Source organism: Ascaphus truei, chromosome 9 (assembly GCF_040206685.1).
Source record: "Ascaphus truei isolate aAscTru1 chromosome 9, aAscTru1.hap1, whole genome shotgun sequence".
NCBI classification, from domain to species: Eukaryota; Metazoa; Chordata; class Amphibia; order Anura; family Ascaphidae; genus Ascaphus; species Ascaphus truei.
Window position 1 is genome coordinate 63,776,545 of NC_134491.1, and position 17,438 is coordinate 63,793,982.

At 45.4% G+C, this 17,438-nt stretch overlaps 1 protein-coding gene across 3 annotated transcripts in view; it reads right to left on the minus strand.

Annotated features, from left to right (window-relative positions):
* Nucleotides 1-17,438, minus strand: part of LAMB3 (laminin subunit beta 3) — a 54,084-nt gene that overhangs the window by 29,320 nt on the left and 7,326 nt on the right. For 2 of the 3 annotated variants that reach the window (XM_075615232.1, XM_075615231.1), the window contains exons 4-8: nucleotides 6,064-6,178; nucleotides 4,660-4,733; nucleotides 2,790-2,972; nucleotides 1,777-1,840; nucleotides 352-545 (exon numbers count right to left, since the gene is read on the minus strand). In XM_075615232.1, coding sequence (XP_075471347.1) covers nucleotides 352-545; nucleotides 1,777-1,840; nucleotides 2,790-2,972; nucleotides 4,660-4,733; nucleotides 6,064-6,178 — 630 coding nt within the window. The remainder of the gene's footprint in view (nucleotides 1-351; nucleotides 546-1,776; nucleotides 1,841-2,789; nucleotides 2,973-4,659; nucleotides 4,734-6,063; nucleotides 6,179-17,438) is intronic. The other variant, XM_075615233.1, reaches the window with a different exon arrangement.

Here is a 17,438-nt window from a genome sequence, read left to right on the forward strand (position 1 = left end):
CTGGGGTAATAAGAAGGAGGAGCGTGAAATCACACGGCAGCAAGGAGACTGGATTACTAGATTTCAAACTATGAAACCAATATGAAAGGGTTTACGTGCCTAAAGTGTTGCCAAGTCTGACTAGGGCAGGAGTGGCCAACTCCAGTCCTCAAAGACAACCAAAGGTCAGGTTTTCAGGACATCCCTGCTACAGCACATGTGGCTCAATCAATGGCTCAATCATTATAACTGAGCCACCTGTGCTGAAGCATGGATATCCTGAAAACCTGACCTGTTGGTGGCCCTTGAGGACTAGAGTTGGCCACCCCTGGGCTAGGGTTATTAAGGGAGAGAAGTCACTGTAAGGTTCACCTGGATGTCTCCGTATTGGTCTCTAGACGGTGTATTGCTGAGGACGCAGCGGTCAGCATGGCCGTAACAGAGGCAGCTGCCGTGCACACGCATGTCGGTCACTGCATAGAAAGCGCTAGGGACACGATACCTCTGGGCAGGGAGGCGTATGAGCTGAGTGAAGTTGATTCGTAGGTTGGTGAACTCTCCAAGTTCTGGAAAATATGAGAGAGAGAGTAAGTGAGTAAGTGACTGAGTGAGTAAAAGAGAGACACGAGAGAAAGAAAGAGACAAAAAGAGGGACAGGGAGAGAGAGAGAGTGAGAGAGAGTGAGAGAGAGAGTGAGAGAGAGAGTGAGAGAGTGAGAGAGAGAGTGAGAGAGAGAGTGAGAGAGAGTGAGAGAGAGAGACAGAGAGTGAGAGAGAGAGAGAGAGAGACAGAGAGAGAGAGAGAGACAGAGACAGAGAGAGAGAGAGAGAGACAGAGAGACAGCGAGAGAGAGACAGAGAGAGAGAGACAGAGAGAGACAGAGAGAGACAGAGAGACAGAGAGAGAGAGAGAGAGAGAGAGAGAGAGAGAGAGAGAGAGAGAGAGAGAGAGAGAGAGAGAGAGACAGAGAGACAGAGAGACAGAGAGACAGAGAGAAAGAGAGAGATAGAATATTTGTAAGAGAAAGAGAGATACAGAGAGAGAATTTGTGAGAGAATTTGTGAGAAAGAAAGGGAGAGTGACAAAGAGAGAGACAGAAAGTGTTAAAGAGAGAGAGAAGCCGAAAAAGACAGGGAGGGGGAGAAAGAGTAAGAAAGGGAGGACATTGGATCCCTTCTGTCTAAATATACTTATTCAGTGAATGTATGATATATAGCTGCTCTATAGCAGCGGCTCCCAACCTGTTTTACATTGTGCACCTCCTGCAAGAACCCATTTGTTCAGAGAACCCCTAATTGATAAATAGCAACTGTGTAAGCTCCTGCAGTAAAGATATCAGTTATACCACCCCCAATAAGATGCAGTTTGGGTCCTTACTAAGTGCACAGTCCCAACACGGGCTCAAGACCCCACTATATTGCCTAGGATCCACCATTACATTTATTTTAGGGCGAACCCCTTGGAGGCACCTCACGACTCCCTAGGGGTTCCCAACCTCTCCAGTTGGGAATCACTACTCTACATGGAAGATATACAGATGCAGTTGGAGAAATTGCAACCAGTTTAGACCTTACAGAGCAATAGAGGCAAGCAACACAGCACATTATTTGTGCAGTATAGTCGTAATGTCCCTGACTTTTAAGTGAATGAACCGGAGCTGAATCCCACGGTCAAATTCTTGTGACTAATTAGAAATGAGATGGTAAGCTCTATGGGATGAGAGCTGACTGATGTATGAGGTACTGCTATGTAACACCCTGCCACACTACGGAACGAGAATATTAGTTGTATCCATACTGTGGATATGTTGACCTGGAGACGCAGGTACAGAGAGCCCCAGCTCCGTTGGGCTGAATCGCATCTGCAGGAGTAAAACACGAGAGAGCGAGGGTTATGTATTTGGTGTTGCAAACTGGAGCATTGCCCCAAAACAGGTGCCAATGCATCTATTCAAACGGTGTATTTCTGCATCAATGAATCAAGGGGCTGTGCCCAACATTGTGCTACGAGGATTTGGTGAAATGGTTATAGGAGGGGTTAGGGGAGGGGAGAATCTGTGCGATGTTATAATGAGATGGATTAAAAATGGCGCCTATAACTGGTACAGTCTTCCTCTCTTTGCGCCAAATAAATGGGCCAGGTTTAGCACCCTGAGAGATTGGCCCCAAATCACGTGACCGCTCCCGCACTGATGACGGAAGAGAAGATCTCTCCAGCAATTAGTTTATAATGTACATACAACATCCTAGGGCCCCTGGGAGGGCCAGACCTATATCTCTGAGCACCCATAGGTATATAATAATATATAACATATGTTATTGCTCACACATAGGCCCAGGTGCAAATATGTGCTACGTGTTTGCAGCAAATTGGACCTCTTTTTATACACATCCCTGGAGAATCGTCAATGTTACATGGGAAGGCAGCATATTCCCTAATGATCCCAGCATGGACGGTATATCCCATACATCCGGCTGTAGTGCTTTTATACACTTAGGGTTGTAAACCTTAATCTGAAAATGTATTAAACACGATTGATGGTCAAATGCATCCAAAACAGGTGTTATATGACCGAGTTCTTTTTACTTTATTGCAAATCCATCACATGTTGGCACTGTAATGCTGTGCTTACAGAAAAGGATCAATACTTTCTTATTTATAAAGCAGGAATATTTTTTAATTAATACATTTAATTACATTCACAGATGTATCACCCATGCAGGAGAACAGTTGAAATGAATGGGGCTGAAGTGTTCTCTAGCGTGGTGAAGAGAAGTAGGAGGCCGTGGTTTGCAATGTTGAGGTTTTACCTTTCCCCCTTGTGTGGGGTTGCCCTGTAGCTCCTGGCAACGCACATCCTCCAAGCGGTGAGGGCGTCCTCTGCTGATGTGTGGGAAAGAGGTGGCACAGTCATAAGCCAAATATTGATACACGTGCCAGGTCTTTCCATGGTCTGAGGAGCGCTCTATCAGCATGCTGGCCGGCCGGGGGCTCTGGGGTGAGAAAAAAAGGGAGGGGGGGTGAGAAAAAAAGGGAGGGGGGAGGAAGAAAGGGAAAGAGGGAGGAAGAGCAGGGAGAGAGGGTGGAAAAAGGAAAAGAGGGAGGAAGAGCGGGGAGAGAGGGAGGAAAAGGGAAAAGAGGGAGGAAGAGCGGGGAGAGAGGGAGGAAAAAAGGAAAAGAGAGAGGGAGGAAGAGCGGGGAGAGAGAGGGAGGAAGAGCAGGGGAGAGAGGGAGGAAAAAAGGAAAAGAGGGAGGAAGAGCGGGGAGAGAGGGAGGAAAAGGGAAAAGAGGGAGGAAGAGTAGGGAGAGAGGGAGGAAAAAAGGAAAAGAGAGAGGGAGGAAGAGCGGGGAGAGAGAGAGGGAAGAAGAGCAGGGGAGAGAGGGAGGAAAAAAAGGAAAAGAGGGAGGAAGACCGAGGGAGAGAGGGAGGAAAAAAGGAAAAGAGAGAGGGAGGAAGAGCGGGGAGAGAGGGAGGAAAAAAGGAAAAGAGAGAGGGAGGAAGAGCGGGGAGAGAGGGAGGAAAAAAGGAAAAGAGAGAGGGAGGAAGAGCGGGGAGAGAGGGAGGAAAAGGGAAAAGAGAGAGGGAGGAAGAGCGAGGAGAGAGGGAGGAAAAAAGGAAAAGAGAGAGGGAGGAAGAGCGGGGAGAGAGGGAGGAAGAGCGGGGAGAGAGGGAGGAAAAAAAGAAAAGAGAAAGGGAGGGAGGAAAAAAAGGAAAAGAGGGAGGGGGCGAGGAAGAGTGGGGGAGAGAGGGAGGAAAAAGGGAAGAGAGAGAGGGAGGGGGAGAGAGGGAGGGGGGAGAGAGGGAGGGGGGAGATAGGGAGGGGGGAGAGAGGGAGGGGGGAGAGAGGGAGGGGGGAGAGAGGGAGGGGGAGAGAGGGAGGGTGAGAGAGGGAGGGGGGAGAGGGAGGAATAAAGGAAAAGCGAGGAGAGAGGAAGAGCAAGAGAGAGGGAGGAAGAGAAAAAGGAAAAGAGAGAAGGAGGAAGATCAGAAGAGAGAGGGAGGAGAGAAGGAGGGAGAGAGAAAAAGCGAGGGAGGACGAGAAAAAAGGGAAGGAGAAGGAGCAAGAGGGAGAAAGAGCGGGGATAAAAATGGAAGAGAAAAGGAGCGAGAGGAAGGAAATGCGGGGGAGAGAAGGAGGAAAAAAGGAAAAGAAAGAGGGAGGAAGGCCGGGGGAGAGAAGAAGAAAATCAAAAGAGAAAAGGAGGGAGAGGAAGAAAGAGCAAGGGAGAGGAGAAAAAGAGGGAAGGAGAGGAGAAAAAGAGGGAAGGAGGGAAGGAGGGGGGATGAAGAGCAAGGCAGAGAGAGAGGAGGGAGAGGGAGGAATAGTGGGGAGAGAGAGAGATGTAAAAGAGATTCTCATATCTGTAAAAGTTTACTTTTTATTCTCACTATTGGCTTTATGAATAACATACATTTTGGCAGAATATCACAATATTGGTTTATTCTAACATTTTGCAAAAGTCGCCAAGAAAACGACTTTACCTGCAGTGAGAATTGCAGCTTTACCTCCTCTGCCAGAGGGACTACACACAGGCTGCAAGCTTCTCCAGCAGCAAAGGGGTTAAATTACGTCTTCTAGGGTGCGGCAAACATGAGGAAGCGAAGGAACGCCCTGTCCTGCGTGTGATCACAGGCCCGCTATCTGTGGAGTGGCCGAGTACAGAACATCAAGGACCTACCCTGAAGTCCAGAGTGACGTCGCTGAGCTGAAACTTTCTGTCCAGATCAAACTGCAGGGAGACGGGATCCACTCCTGTACAGGGAACAATTTGCACAGAGATAGTTATCACCTTATCTCCAGAGTGTACAAGTGTAAATTAATATAGCAGAACATTCTGTTACCGTCACACAGCTGTCCCTGTGTATGAATCCCTTTGTAGAAAATTCCCTTATCGGGGTCAGTCCCTGGGAGCAGGCGGGTGAGCTGATGCCAGTGATGTGCATGTGGTGGGTTAAGTGTAGCTTTTAGTACATTGGTAAAAAAAGAATCAATCCTTTCGCGCTCTTAACCTCGTCACTGCCAGGAGTGCCTTGTGCATTGTGTGGATCAGTGTGGTGATGTGCAAGAGTGTGAGCTAGTGAACTTGTGCAGCAAGGTTAAAGAGCATCAGGTGCACACAGTAACACACTGATACACACGCAGTAAACACACCCAAATGCACAGATACAGTACACAGTCTAATCAGGCTACAAACAATGTGATACACATGTGCTTATATACTGTTATATAGATGTATGTACTGCTATGATACACAGACCCGCACATGTTTATATACTGTTACATAGATACAGAAGGAGCCACACATGCATATACTGTTATATAGATACAGACACACACATGTTATATAGGGTTGTTGAACGGGGGAGGTGTCCATCCACACCCTGTCTGTGACCCTGCGAGTCCTCCCCTCACACCCTGTATGTGGCCCTGCGAGACCTCCCCTCCCCTCACACCCTGTCTGTGGCCATGCGAGTCCTCCCCTCCCCTCACACCCTGTCTGTGGCCCTGCGAGTCCTCCCCTCCCCTAACACCCTGTCTGTGGCCCTGCGAGTCCTCCCCTCCCCTCACACCCTGTCTGTGGCCCTGCGAGTCCTCCCCTCCCCTCACACCCTGTCTGTGGCCCTGCGAGTCCTCCCCTCACACCTGTCGGTGGCCTCACTCGCTCCCCCTCTCCCCCTGTAAGTTTGAGTGGTTGTGGGGAGTCTGGTGGTGCAGGATAAGGTGTCCCACAGTTGGGGTGCAGCCCTACAGAAGTCTCGGAGGTGGAAATGAGAAGAAGTAATGAGGGAGGAGGAGAACGGCGGGTCATGAGCCGAACAGAGACTGGATGTGGGAGAGGACTCCGGGATTAGATTGGACATGTAGAGAGAAGTAGTGTCAGGGAGCGCTTTGTAGGTGAGAGCCGGTCAAGCATCAGACGTGGAACAGTTGAGGAGGTGGATTAACCTGGCAGCAGCAGAAGAGGGGGACACTGACCAGTCCAGTCGGGATATTAAAAGCATCATCTCAGCCCATTGTAACCCAGCTGGTAACATTGTAACAACCCATTCCAGCCCATGAGTGGTGCCTGACTGGGCCGTACCATTCTCAGATTGCCACCAGCGCAGGTGTCCGATGGGAGACAACACGTTGATGATTCGGTGACTGATCGCTGTGAAGGGATCCCGCGAATCACAACGACAACATTTCATCTGCTCCTGGAAGAAACACAGGGAGGAAGTGACACAGATATGTTTAGCACATTGTTGAGGCATCAACAAGAAACTACATATAGTGAATGGGAAAGTTTTAGCAACGGTGCTGGAATACTAACTGGCAGTGTCCACGACACTCCAGGATTAGAAAAATATAAAGATACATTTTCCACATAGTGAAATACACACAATAAAATCTGAGCAATGTTTTTAGCCGAAAAAAGAGCCCTTTCTCAAGTTCCTAAAACGGAGCTAGAGAAAGGGATGGTTCTTGGCCTGAAACGTCATTTAGATTTTGTATGTACATTTACATTTAGATTTTGTACATTATCTGCTGACCGAAATATCTCCAAGTGGCCATCTGCCCCTAAAATGAATCACATAAAAAGTAGAAGTGGGGATATAAAGGTGTCCAAGGACCCCCAACCCGTGCAGTGATCACATTCTGAGAAATCCAGAACTAGGAAATTAAAGATATAAAGGAGAAGAACATGTGGGGGTTTTAACAGGTGGGAATCAGGGGGTCTTTGGACCTGAACCGTGTTAATTTCAGGGACCCCCTACTCCCAAGATACTCATCTCCGTAGTGGGTGCAGGTAGCAGCTCCTCAGGTTAAAATGTCCCGGTCACGCGGCCAATAGGAAGTCGCAAGGGATGACATCACGGCTTCCTTTTGGCGTGCGTGAGAAAGCCATTTAAGCCGCCATTATGTTCGCCACACACAGCCCAGCTGGAGCTTCTACCGGCACCACCTACAGAGGTAAACATCTCTGGAAGCAGGGGGTCCCCAGAGCTGAAATTAACTCCGGAGACCCCCTGCATCAAACCGATTACAAAAAAGGGAAGCAGGATTGAGGCTTAAAAATCCTGTTTAGCAACATTTGTTGAGGTTGCAATATAATGGAAGCTCCTCACCATGCAACATCCTCTCCACCACAAACCCAACCATAAATCTTGTAGGACTAACAAACTCCCCTCTACTGCCAAGTTCAGGGTGGCTGCTACGGATGTGAGCGTCCGTGCGCACCTCCCTCCTCCTGCAGCCCAGCGATCTGTGCCCAGGCTGCAGGAGTTGGGTCGCGGCGTTTGGGGGGGCGTGGCATGGAGCGGGGTAAACGTGTCACAGAGCTGGTTTGCTGAACAAGCTCACGTGACGCGACTGCCACCGCAAATATCATTTTTGGTTGTAGTGGCAAAATGTAGCAGCGTCAACGCTGCACTTTGCCGCCGGTGGAGTTTTTAGTTTGAACACTCCCACTGAACAACCTGGAATTGCGACAGACGTGCGCGCGCACGCACGTCGTGTAGCAGCCACCCTGAACTCAGCCTAAGGGTGCAGCATTGCTCGTGTCCAGTACAAAGCTGTCTCTTACATTGAATGGCTAATTCTATGTTTACCTGTTCAAAATACTACTTCACTTAAATACAATGAAATACAATGAAATATCAGTAGAGCTGGAGGCAAAATGGATTATCATAGTTGGAGATGAGAAACTGTCTCCACTGGGTTTGTAACATTTTGGGGGAGTTTTTTTTTTTAATTTTAAGTTGTTGAGCTACAAAAAAAAAAAATAGTATAATTAGTCTCAGATGCTCCAGGAATCTGCAACATTTTGTAACGCTGAGAAATCGGGGAGAGGGGAGAGGGGAGAGGGGAGAGGGGAGAGGCATTGTGAGTCCTATTTAGTAGAGAACCCATTGACTTCTATACCTCCCAATACACTACTCTATACAACACATGAAGAGATACTGGTGAACACACCTAAAGATATCTGGGAAATAAACTAAATTAGATATGCAAATAAGCTCATTTATCTATGCAGATAAGCTTCTTTCCATGTCAGGTATCTCTCCACATGTTGTATAAAGGAGTGTTTTTGGTGGTATACAATCAATGGGTCCTCTACTAAATAGGTCTCTCTTGCTCAAATTTTTGGTTGAAATTGGCAAATCCAAGTGTACATTTCGCATGCTTATCAAAGTGCTGTCAAAATGTTGAATACCTCTAATCATAATCCACTTCCCACTGGAACGAAGTTCAAATTCACTACAGTATTGCCCTTTCCTGCTCAGAAGGAGCCAGCAAACTTTCACATACATTGATGGCTCAACGTCATATTAGCAGCTAAAGTGTATCCAAACTCTAACACCATTAATCATCATGTCCTGCGCCACTGCTGATTCATTCATTAAACTCCCATGCACAGCGCGTCACCGTATTTTGCGAGCGCTGGATGAAATTGTCATTTCACAGTAAACAGTGGTCTCTACCTTAAAAGAAAAATAATATGTACAGTGCAATAAATAGTTAACAGACTAAAATGGATCACAAAAGTAGGTGTATGTATGTGTGTGTATATATATATATATCACACACACAGTATACAGTAAAGTAGACTTGTAAACTTCGATTGTAAGCTCTGTTCAGCATTTAGGGCTGGGACCCGCTGCGCCCGGCGGCGCGGGCAGCTGCACGAGCGTTCCCCACCAGCAGGGGAATCCTCCCGAGCCGGTCCCGGTCCCCCCTGGCTGCACAGCTCACTACACGCTGTGACGCGTCAGCCGCTAGGGGATTCAAGAGAATTGTAATCCCAAGCGTCGACGCGTCACGTGGTGTGGCTGTGAGCCAATGAGGAGGGGAGGCTTCGGGGAGTGGGGAGGAGAGTGTGGGGGGAAAGCAGCGTGAGTGCCTGTCTGTGTGTGTGCCTGAGTGCGTGAGTGCCTGTCGGTGTGTGTGTGTATGTGTGTGCCTGAGTGCGTGAGTGCCTGTCGGTGTGTGTGTGTATGTGTGTGCCTGAGTGCGTGACTGCCTGTCGGTGTGTGTGTGTATGTGTGTGCCTGAGTGCGTGAGTGCCTGCCTGTGTGTGTGTATGTGTGTGCCTGAGTGCCTGTCTGTGTGTGTGTATGTGTGTGCCTGAGTGCGTGAGTGCCTGTCTGTGTGTGTGTATGTGTGTGCCTGAGTGCGTGAGTGCCTGTCTGTGTGTGTATGTGTGTGCCTGAGTGCCTGAGTGCCTGTCTGTGTGTGTGTGTGTGTATGTGTGTGCCTGAGTGCCTGTCTGTGTGTGTGTATGTGTGTGCCTGAGTGCCTGTCTGTGTGTGTGTATGTGTGTGCCTGAGTGCGTGAGTGCCTGTCTGTGTGTGTGTATGTGTGTGCCTGAGTGCGTGAGTGCCTGCCTGTGTGTGTGTATGTGTGTGCCTGAGTGCCTGAGTGCCTGCCTGTGTGTGTGTATGTGTGTGCCTGAATGCGTGAGTGCCTGTCTGTGTGTGTGTATGTGTCTGAGTGCCTGTCTGTGTGTGTGTATGTGTGTGCCTGAGTGCGTGAGTGCCTGTCTGTGTGTGTGTATGTGTGTGCCTGAGTGCCTGAGTGCCTGTCTGTGTGTGTGTATGTGTGTGTGTGCCTGAGTGCGTGAGTGCCTGTCTGTGTGTGTGCCTGAGTGCCTGTCTGTGTGTGTGTGTGTATGTGTGTGCCTGAGTGCGTGAGTGTCTGTCTGTGTGTGTGTATGTGTGTGCCTGAGTGCGTGACTGCCTGTCTGTGTGTGTGTATGTGTGTGCCTGAGTGCCTGAGTGCCTGTCTGTGTGTGTGTATGTGTGTGTGTGCCTGAGTGCGTGAGTGCCTGTCTGTGTGTGTGCCTGAGTGCCTGTCTGTGTGTGTGTGTGTATGTGTGTGCCTGAGTGCGTGAGTGTCTGTCTGTGTGTGTGTATGTGTGTGCCTGAGTGCGTGAGTGTCTGTCTGTGTGTGTGAGCGGCTGAGGAGTTGAGGGGCTGAACAGTTGAGCTATTATGGAATGGTTGTATACAACATGTACATTCATTAAATAAATGCAACATCAAACAACTTAGTGTCTATCAATACATGGTTGAGGGGGTGAACGGCTGAGGGGCGGTCCCGCCCCCCCACGTCATGGCTGCGCCCCCCCCCCACGCGTTTTGGCCACGCCCCCCTCCCCACTCGCAAAAATTGTCCCCTTGGACCGGAAAAAGCCCCAAGTGCCTCTCCACAGTGCGGGCGCGCGGTCTGAGGCAGGGGGCCTTAGCCTTATTCCTTTTTGATTTGATGCACATTGTTTTAGAAGTGCTGCATATATTGTGGGTGCTATATATCCATAAATATATACGTACGTGCAAAGGACACATTGTTACAGTGAATTTCAGATCTTATGATCTTTATAAAGATTGTACATTTGTATTTGAGAGACATTTTATTTGCCTTTGCATAGCTTATTTTATTTTTAAAATCTGAAGCCCCGTTAGAGAGATTTATGGGTTTGAAATATTACGTCTGGGTCTGGGAGGTTAAAATGGAGCTTTCCCAGAGGACAGTGCAGGCTAAAGGTTACCATGGTAACCGCAGATACGAGCAATGAAGACAATCATCTTTTTTTTTTCACTAGAAAAACATTACAAAAAAAGGAGAGGAAATGCTCAGGGGAATAAATATAAACATGATATGAGTTAAACTCACAGGGCGGGGGGAGGGGAAATTGCTGGTTTATACGGTGCAAATGAACTGAGCTTTTCTTACAGGAATAATTTATGTAAATAGGCTGCGAGTGTCTTTTTATGGTAACCGGTATTGAGTTACTTACAAAAAAATGAGGCAAAATACATCCCAAACAGACCCTTGCAAATTGCCTCTCTCTGCCTGTCTCTATGTGAAGTAGGTGAAAGGTTACTGGGTAAAAAGTCAGTCTGTGTAAGGTTCAATACAGGCTGGGGGATTCCTTAGGCATTCGATGACAGCCTCTTGAATGCACAGGCACAGCTGCACACTGGAATACCCAATAAATGAATTATATGCACAATAATACAAGCGCAGAGAGAATCCTTATCCTAACCCCTGTAGTGAAAGCAAAAATAGTCTGTAATCATAGTTTTATCATTTACGATTTTACCATTATATCCGATTCATTTTTGTTTGAAATCAATTTTACCCCCCCCCCCCCCCAGAAGTAGCATAGTTTGTTGCAAAATCAGCGAGCGCCAATATTTTAACATTTAAATTTGACCCTCAGCTTGCAGATTTTTGAGGTAAGATTTGCAAAGTTTGGGGGTTTTCAGCAATGTTCTCTCACACAAACCCCCCCCCCCCGAAAAAGGTTAAAAAAAAATACCTGAATACCATTAAAACATTGACACGTGCATCACCATCGCAAATATTTCTCAATACGTTGGCATCAACGTTCGCCAAACTAATACACTTACTCCGCTGAAGAATGGCAAAAACAAGCCGCGTTTTTAACAATTATCTCTATTCTGGGCTCCAGGGAGTGGGGGCGTCGCTCACGGGAAACGACGAAAAGTAGCCCAATGCGGATAGTATTGAAGTGTTCTCCTCTTCCTGGTAGATATCTCTCTTAGAAGAGCCAGCAAATCGAATATGACGTACGGTAGGTCATGGTTGACCAACTCCAGTCCTCAGGGGCCACCAACAGGTCAGGTTTTAAGGATATCCCTGCTTCAGCACAGGTGGCTCAATCAGTGGATCAGTCAAAGACTGAGCCACCTGTGCTGAAGCAGGGATATCCTGAAAACCTGACCTGTTGGGGGGTGTCTTGAGGACTGGAGTTGGCCACCCCTGCTATAAAATATAAAACCATCATTAAAATCACTTCTTGGTGTCTGATGTGGGTAATTTAACTCTTTATCTAATTATGTAGCTCCGAACTCATCCTGATGAAACAGGGGTTGGCTCACTCCAGTCCTCAAAGGCCCCCAACAGGTCTTATCCCCCCTCCCTTTCTCTCTCTCTATTCCTATCGCCCATCTTTAGCTCTATTCCTCCCTATAGCTTTCTCTGTCTTTTCTTCCTACACGCTGTCCTGCATCACCCCCAAATGCACAGCAGACCGTGCTTCCTCTGCAGCAAAGGATTCTGGGTAAAGAAGCAGTATGCTGTGAGATTATGAGGCGTGTGGACCTGACTCAGACATTGTGAACATGCTCATATATGTTCTTTATCATTGCTGCACACTGTACAGGGGGGGTTGTCACTCTTTTCACTCACCATAACTTACTTATGTGTATCCAATACCAATAGTTTAGCCACCTCCCCAGCAGTGCAAGATATGCGCACCACTTTCCTGTTTGTGATCATTTGTTGCCGAGCAGTTTGAGCTGTACACTAACAATAGATAATGTTACCTTCCTAATATAAGAATACATTGTAGCTGCTACAGTAAGTTACATTGGCTTAAGAATTGATTGAAACTTAAAGGTGACCATTAAGTGACCCATGGGAAGCAGGATCTTTACTGATCGATCACGAGAGAACTAATCGATCGGCAACCTATGTACTTAGTTTATTTAATTTTTTTCCAAGTGCAGAGAGTAATGCCTTTTGAAAGCAGATGAACTTCATTTTACTGTAAATTATCTTGTTGTTCCAATATTGAACTAACCCCTAGATAAAAGGCGTTGAACCCCCAACTGGATTCAGGCAGGGCTATGGAGCCTCATACTATAGTGTGCTAATACCTATGTGTACATTGCAGAGAGCAAGCATTGCAGCGCCTCTGAAATCTATAGTAATCCAGATAAGGAGTAAGAAAATAAGAGGGACAGACATAAGAGCAGGGACATTATAGTGTGCATAGCTTAACCCCACTGCTGCCTGCAACCCATTGCCCCACTGGCAGTGAAGGTGTTAAAAAAGAAAAAAGGTAAGAAAGCTATGAAATGTTATTGTTATTTTTCATGCCATTAAAAGGTATATTAAAATTCTGCTCGGATTGTGTTTAAAGCTATGTATTAATATCTTTTACCCATATGGCGCCAACATATTCCGCAGCGCAGTACAATATGGGAGAGAGGACAATAACATTGTATCACATAAAGAGTACATAAAAGTTAAGACAAACTGAGCTAATACGCTAATAATAAGCTAATAGGTTAACCCCCGCCCTGCCCCCCCCCCCCGTTCCAGGAAAGAGGTCCCTGTCCCAAGGAGCTTACAATCTAAAAATAAATGTGCACATTGTTCAGTATCATATATTTCCACTATATTATGTTCAGTCAAGAAGACTGGCAGTTCTGTTTTCTCTAATGCTTAAGGTGCAATCGTTTATAGAAATTAATGACAATACGTGGGCCTACTGTACGTTCCTCAGGTGTCAACTTCATGTATCTGATTTTTAAGTCCTAACAGAGTTCATATCGAAAGGAAACTGAGTTTGTCAATGCACTCACCCTCCGTCCAAGGACAAGATTAAGATGTCACCTGTGACCTGACACACCTACTGGTCCCACCACCAGTATCAGCAGAGGAGCGTTCTAATCTAGAGCCCTAGACTGGCAACCAAGCTCTGTTCCAATGAGTCCATCAATAAACAGGTGAGAATGAAATTATGTTATTACCTACAGTACAACATCTGATTTCCCTCCTCTTATTGCTTCACTCATCAATCCCTCTAGGAGATGTAAGTGTTGAAGCTCTGTTCACACCAATTGGCTGGTAGAAGTACCACAGTGTCCGAGGTAATACCTTTCAGTGAGGTGAGGCTTGAAGTGCAATCATTTCATAGATAACCTGGAATTTCACTGGTTTTATAGATTGCTGGAACAAAGGTACTGTACTGAGAAGCATAGAAGGTCAGAGCAGAATAAGGAAAATTTTATTCCTTCTACAGTATGTCTTGTTACTTTGATCCTTATATTCTTTTGGTTATCTTGTACCTATCCTAACCATTTGTAATTATGCATAATGTATCCCTAGTACATGCTTAGGATTTTGAGATGCCAAGCAGAACTGACTAAGTACCATGCTGGACAGGCCATGTTTACAAAGGCTCATTCCCACTTCTCAATTAAACGCATTTTCGTTTTCTTAGAAAGGTATGTTATCTTCCTGTCCCACGGGCACTTAAATTGAATTGTAAGCTCTTCTGGGCAAAGACAATAGAGTCATATCTATCATTCTCTGGGCTACAAAACTGGGGGAATACTGGCACAAAGAAAAAAAGCCACATTGATTTCAATGCTATTTCTTTCTTTTTTTTCTAAATCTGGTGCAGTTTTGTGCTGCATTTTTGCCCCGGTTATGTAGCCATGTGATATATCTCATATCTGCCAGGTTCACTTACTTAGCCGTTCCTATGGGATGAGAATGCTTGTATAAGGACCAAGCCAATTTATTTTTCATTGCTTGCTAACTTTACAGCGATATGTATAAATAGCTCTCCCAGAATGGCAAAACGGGTGCAGAAAACACTACCAAATCTGAGCCTCAAAAACAAATACAAAAAAAATATATATATATAGCACCATTAATGTACATAGCGCTTCACAGCAGTAAAACACATGGTGATTTGTCGACCACTGTATATATATAAATATATATATATATACATACACACACACACACACATATACATACACATACATACACATACATACACTACTATGTTTAATCTTCCAGCTGCGAAATATCCCCATGTCACAGATCGACCATATTAGCCAACATCCCAATGATAGTTTACAGATGAAAAAACACTTTCTACATTTAAAAACAAAACAACTTGCATATTAAAATGCACCCCGGAAAATGTACACACATGTTGAGTTGAATGGCAGTTAACACGGGATCGATACCCTATATCGGAGCTTAGTGAATCCCACCCGGAAAGCCATATCTCCCAAGCAGTCTCCTGCCATATGGCCCCCTCTGGTGCGGGAAAACACCTCGCAGCCTAATTAAGTCAATGGGGTGTAAGGTGTTTTATGGCAGAAGACTGCTTAGTAAACATGGGCCGAAGTCCTTTCTGTAAGACCTATTTCTACCATACAGATGAAAGTAAATGCTCTGTGCTTTTCTTTCAGCTGGACAGGGCAGGCTAATACCAGCCAGAACATTTGGTAACAGTATCGCATGTCTCTGATGAGGAAATCTTCTCTGACGCTGCAACAGATTCAAATTTAACATAATGCTGGAATCAGCACGTTTTGTACCTAACAGCTGAGAACATCTGAGTCATAAGAAAATACTGCAGGGTCCATTGAGGGCTCTTTAAAAAAAATATATATATATATGCAAATATAGCTGTATGTTCATCTGCATGTCTTAGGCAGGTCTGCAACCCCGCCTTTCCCATTATCACCCAGCATACAGCACTTCCACTGCAGCAAGGGATTCTGGGAAATGACATGCAAATGAGCATACAGTATATAAGAATAAGAGGGAAGTGACGCCTAACCTGTTTACTACCTGATGGGGCCTGCAAGGCATTGCTGCAAAGGGGTTAATTAGTCCAAATGCATTTTTCTGTTAGATAATTACCCTATCATATTCCTTCTATTGCCCTAATCCCGTGTTTTGCTCTGATATCTTCTACGGCAAAAAAAATTGCTACGTTATTTATTTTGGGACTTTTAAAAATGAACGCCACTGTTAATTTTCGAAGGAGTTCCCTACAGAGGGCATGATGGAAGCTTCGGGTATTCTACATTTTATGTTATTCAGTTTTATGGAAACAATCTGCTGAAAGAAGTAAACACAAAAATGATGTTCCCAGCACTCACAAATGACAATTTGCAAAAAAAAGGAATAAGCCAAAGTGATTTCATCAGAAAATACAAACCCCCAAGGGGTTAAGTAACAAAAACTATGGGAGCGGGAGAAACAAAGGAAGGGGAAGGGTTAAGAAGGAAAAATGGAGGGAGGGTAAATAATACAAGCCCCCCCCCCCCCTCCCCTGTATTACCACACTCCCCTTCCCCCCCCCCCCCCCCTGGATTTACCCTCCCTCCGTTTTCCCTTCTTAACCCTTCCTCTTCCTTTGTTTCTCCCGCTCCCATTTTTTTGTGTTACTTAACCCCTTGGGGGTTTGTATTTTCTGATTAAATCACTTTGGCTTATTCCTTTTTTGCAAATTGTCATGTGAGTGCTGGGAACATCATTTTGTGTTTACTGATTGTGTGGAGGAAATACGACCCCTCCTTGTTCCACGTTGCAACGCTCATTATCTGGTTTCAGCCCCTTGGAGTGCTGTCTATTTTTGTTTTCTTATCTACTGAGAGAAGAGCCAGCTATTAGGAACAGTAGAAAATGTGTTAAATTGGTGAGTGCTGTTACTCAACAGCAACCGCTTTATATCCTGCCAATTGGGATTATTCCCTCCTACTGTCTCTATACATTCCCCTACCTACCAATTAGATTGTAAGCTCCACGGGGCAGGGACTCCTCTTCCTTAATGTTACTCTTATGTCTGAAGCACTTATTCCCATGACCTGTTATTTATATTATTTGTTATTTCTACTGTGAAGCGCTATGTATATTTATGGCGCTATATAAATAAAGACATACAATACAATACAAATATACATTCAGCAAAAGCATTATTGTCTCCCTATTCTTGGGGAGCTGATTATGAGTGATATATATCTGTGCGCATTCTCTTTCTGATTTTATTCTCTTGTCTTTCTTTTCCTAAACTCCACAAATTACAAGTCGGGGGTATATATGCCACATTCTATCTAATTAGGGCTAGGCATTGCATTATGTATCTTTTGACAATTTCTGATTAAACATATAGTCTATCTAAATAAATATATTACATGTATCAGCAGCTTTTAATATTATTATTTTTTAGGGAATGGAAAAGCAATTTGTATGGACACATTTGTGATTAATCGCTTGTATAAGATATGTCTGATTCACATTTGCCAGTTGAGATGAGTGAACCCACCCAAATTCATTGGCCTATGTCTCGTTTGAACTTTTGAAAAAAATGGAACATTAGAAAAAATGTAACCTAAAAAGTTTGGGCGAAATTCGACATTTTGATCAAACTTTGTCATTTTCAATGTTGCTAGAGAAGAATCTACCCAGAAATATAGGGTTTTGCAGATGAGTGGAGCAAATCCCATTTTTCAGGTTGTGGAGACTCTTTCTTGGCGAACTGCTTGCAATCTTTTAAAAAGTTTGAAATTCGGTAAATTGTAAGTGTGGGGCGAAATGTTTGCCCCTCTCTATTTGCCATCGATTTATCTACACAGTATGTTGTAAAGATAGCCTGTAAGGACCTGCCTGGTATAAGCTGTCTGTGTCAGTCTATGGCAGGGTCAACTGTGCCCATAGCTGTGACCGATCGGGTTATGAAGCCAGCAGGCTAAGCACGTACAATCCAGAAGCTGAAGTTACATAAAGCTGCAGACTGAGGTTGTGAAAGTCAAACCTCAAAATAAAATCATGACTAGCACATTTTACCCACATTGGGCACAATATGACATCAGATCTGCCAACACTGGGTCAGAACGAACTGTCACACAC